The sequence below is a fragment of the Cephus cinctus genome, unplaced genomic scaffold (genome assembly GCF_000341935.2).
Source record: "Cephus cinctus unplaced genomic scaffold, Ccin1 Ccin1_scaffold0835, whole genome shotgun sequence".
Taxonomy (NCBI): domain Eukaryota; kingdom Metazoa; phylum Arthropoda; class Insecta; order Hymenoptera; family Cephidae; genus Cephus; species Cephus cinctus.
Window position 1 is genome coordinate 294 of NW_014333425.1, and position 1067 is coordinate 1360.

The 1067-nt window shown below is 36.1% G+C and overlaps 1 protein-coding gene across 1 annotated transcript; it reads left to right on the forward strand.

Annotated features, from left to right (window-relative positions):
• The first annotated feature begins 253 nt into the window (after positions 1 to 253).
• On the forward strand, positions 254 to 988 carry LOC112494815. The gene is made up of 2 exons (XM_025088106.1): positions 254 to 410; positions 586 to 988. Exons 1-2 carry the CDS (start codon positions 281 to 283, stop codon positions 846 to 848), a joined length of 393 nt encoding a protein of 130 aa, XP_024943874.1. The 5' UTR covers positions 254 to 280; the 3' UTR covers positions 849 to 988.
• The last annotated feature ends 79 nt before the right edge of the window (positions 989 to 1067 follow it).

Below are 1067 nucleotides of genomic sequence, written 5' to 3' on the forward strand. Positions count from 1 at the left end.
AACGTTATAGGGTAAACGGGATCCGAGGAAACGAAATACGCGAAAAGATTCATACGGGGAAACGGGGTACGGTGAAACGGCAGACGTGGGAATGTACATACGGGGAAATGAATACGGTCAGATGTCTATGAAGAGCCAATTTTATCTGTGCCAGCCTCTTCTATGGACCATTCTGAGTTTCTGCATACACATCTATAATGTACGTTGTTACATACGACTCTTGGAGATACAAGCCTCCGTGAGTCAAATCCATTGGTTAAATATCAATTGTGATTGCTTTATGGTAGTTGAATTTATAAAAATTCAATATTACAGTTTCACAGAATTCAGTTTAAATTTGCGTCAAATATTAGCACTGGAATTTGTTCCTGTTGGACATGTCATTGTTAAATTTCAGGAATTGATGGAGTAGATATTTTTTATTGAAAACGCAGAACTATTACGTCCCTTACTAGATTATTTTGAGGATAATTTCGTGGGGCGTTCGAATAGACATGGTCAGAGAAGACTTCCAGTAATCAAGCTTGAACACTGGAATCAGTATGAGGCAACGTTAAATGATCTTCCCAGGACGAATAATTCAAGGCGTTCGAACAGACATGGTCAGGAGAAGACTTCCAGTAATCAAGCTTGAACACTGGAATCAGTATGAGGCAACGTTAAATGATCTTCCCAGGACGAATAATTCAGTTGAAGGCTGGCACAGGGCCTTTTCATCTATAATTTCAGCGGTTCATGCAAATATATGGAAATTCATTGATGCTTTTAAAAAGGAAGAAAATCTTTCATCAATCAAATTGAGCCAGTTAATAGGGGGTCAGAAAACAGCTACGAATAAAAAAACATAAGATGTTTGCGCGAATATTAAAAGAATTGTGTCAGAGTATTGTTCCTACACTTTAGAGGATTACCTAAAAGGAATTACTTTAAACCTGGAAATGCAAGTGTGATATTAACAAAAAAAAGTTTAAGTTACTATAAGCTAACAAGTTCAATTTCCAAGTTACATAAATATTTTAGTTTTTCGAGCAGAAAATAGTTTTTCAATAGGTTCAGAGAAAAAAAAA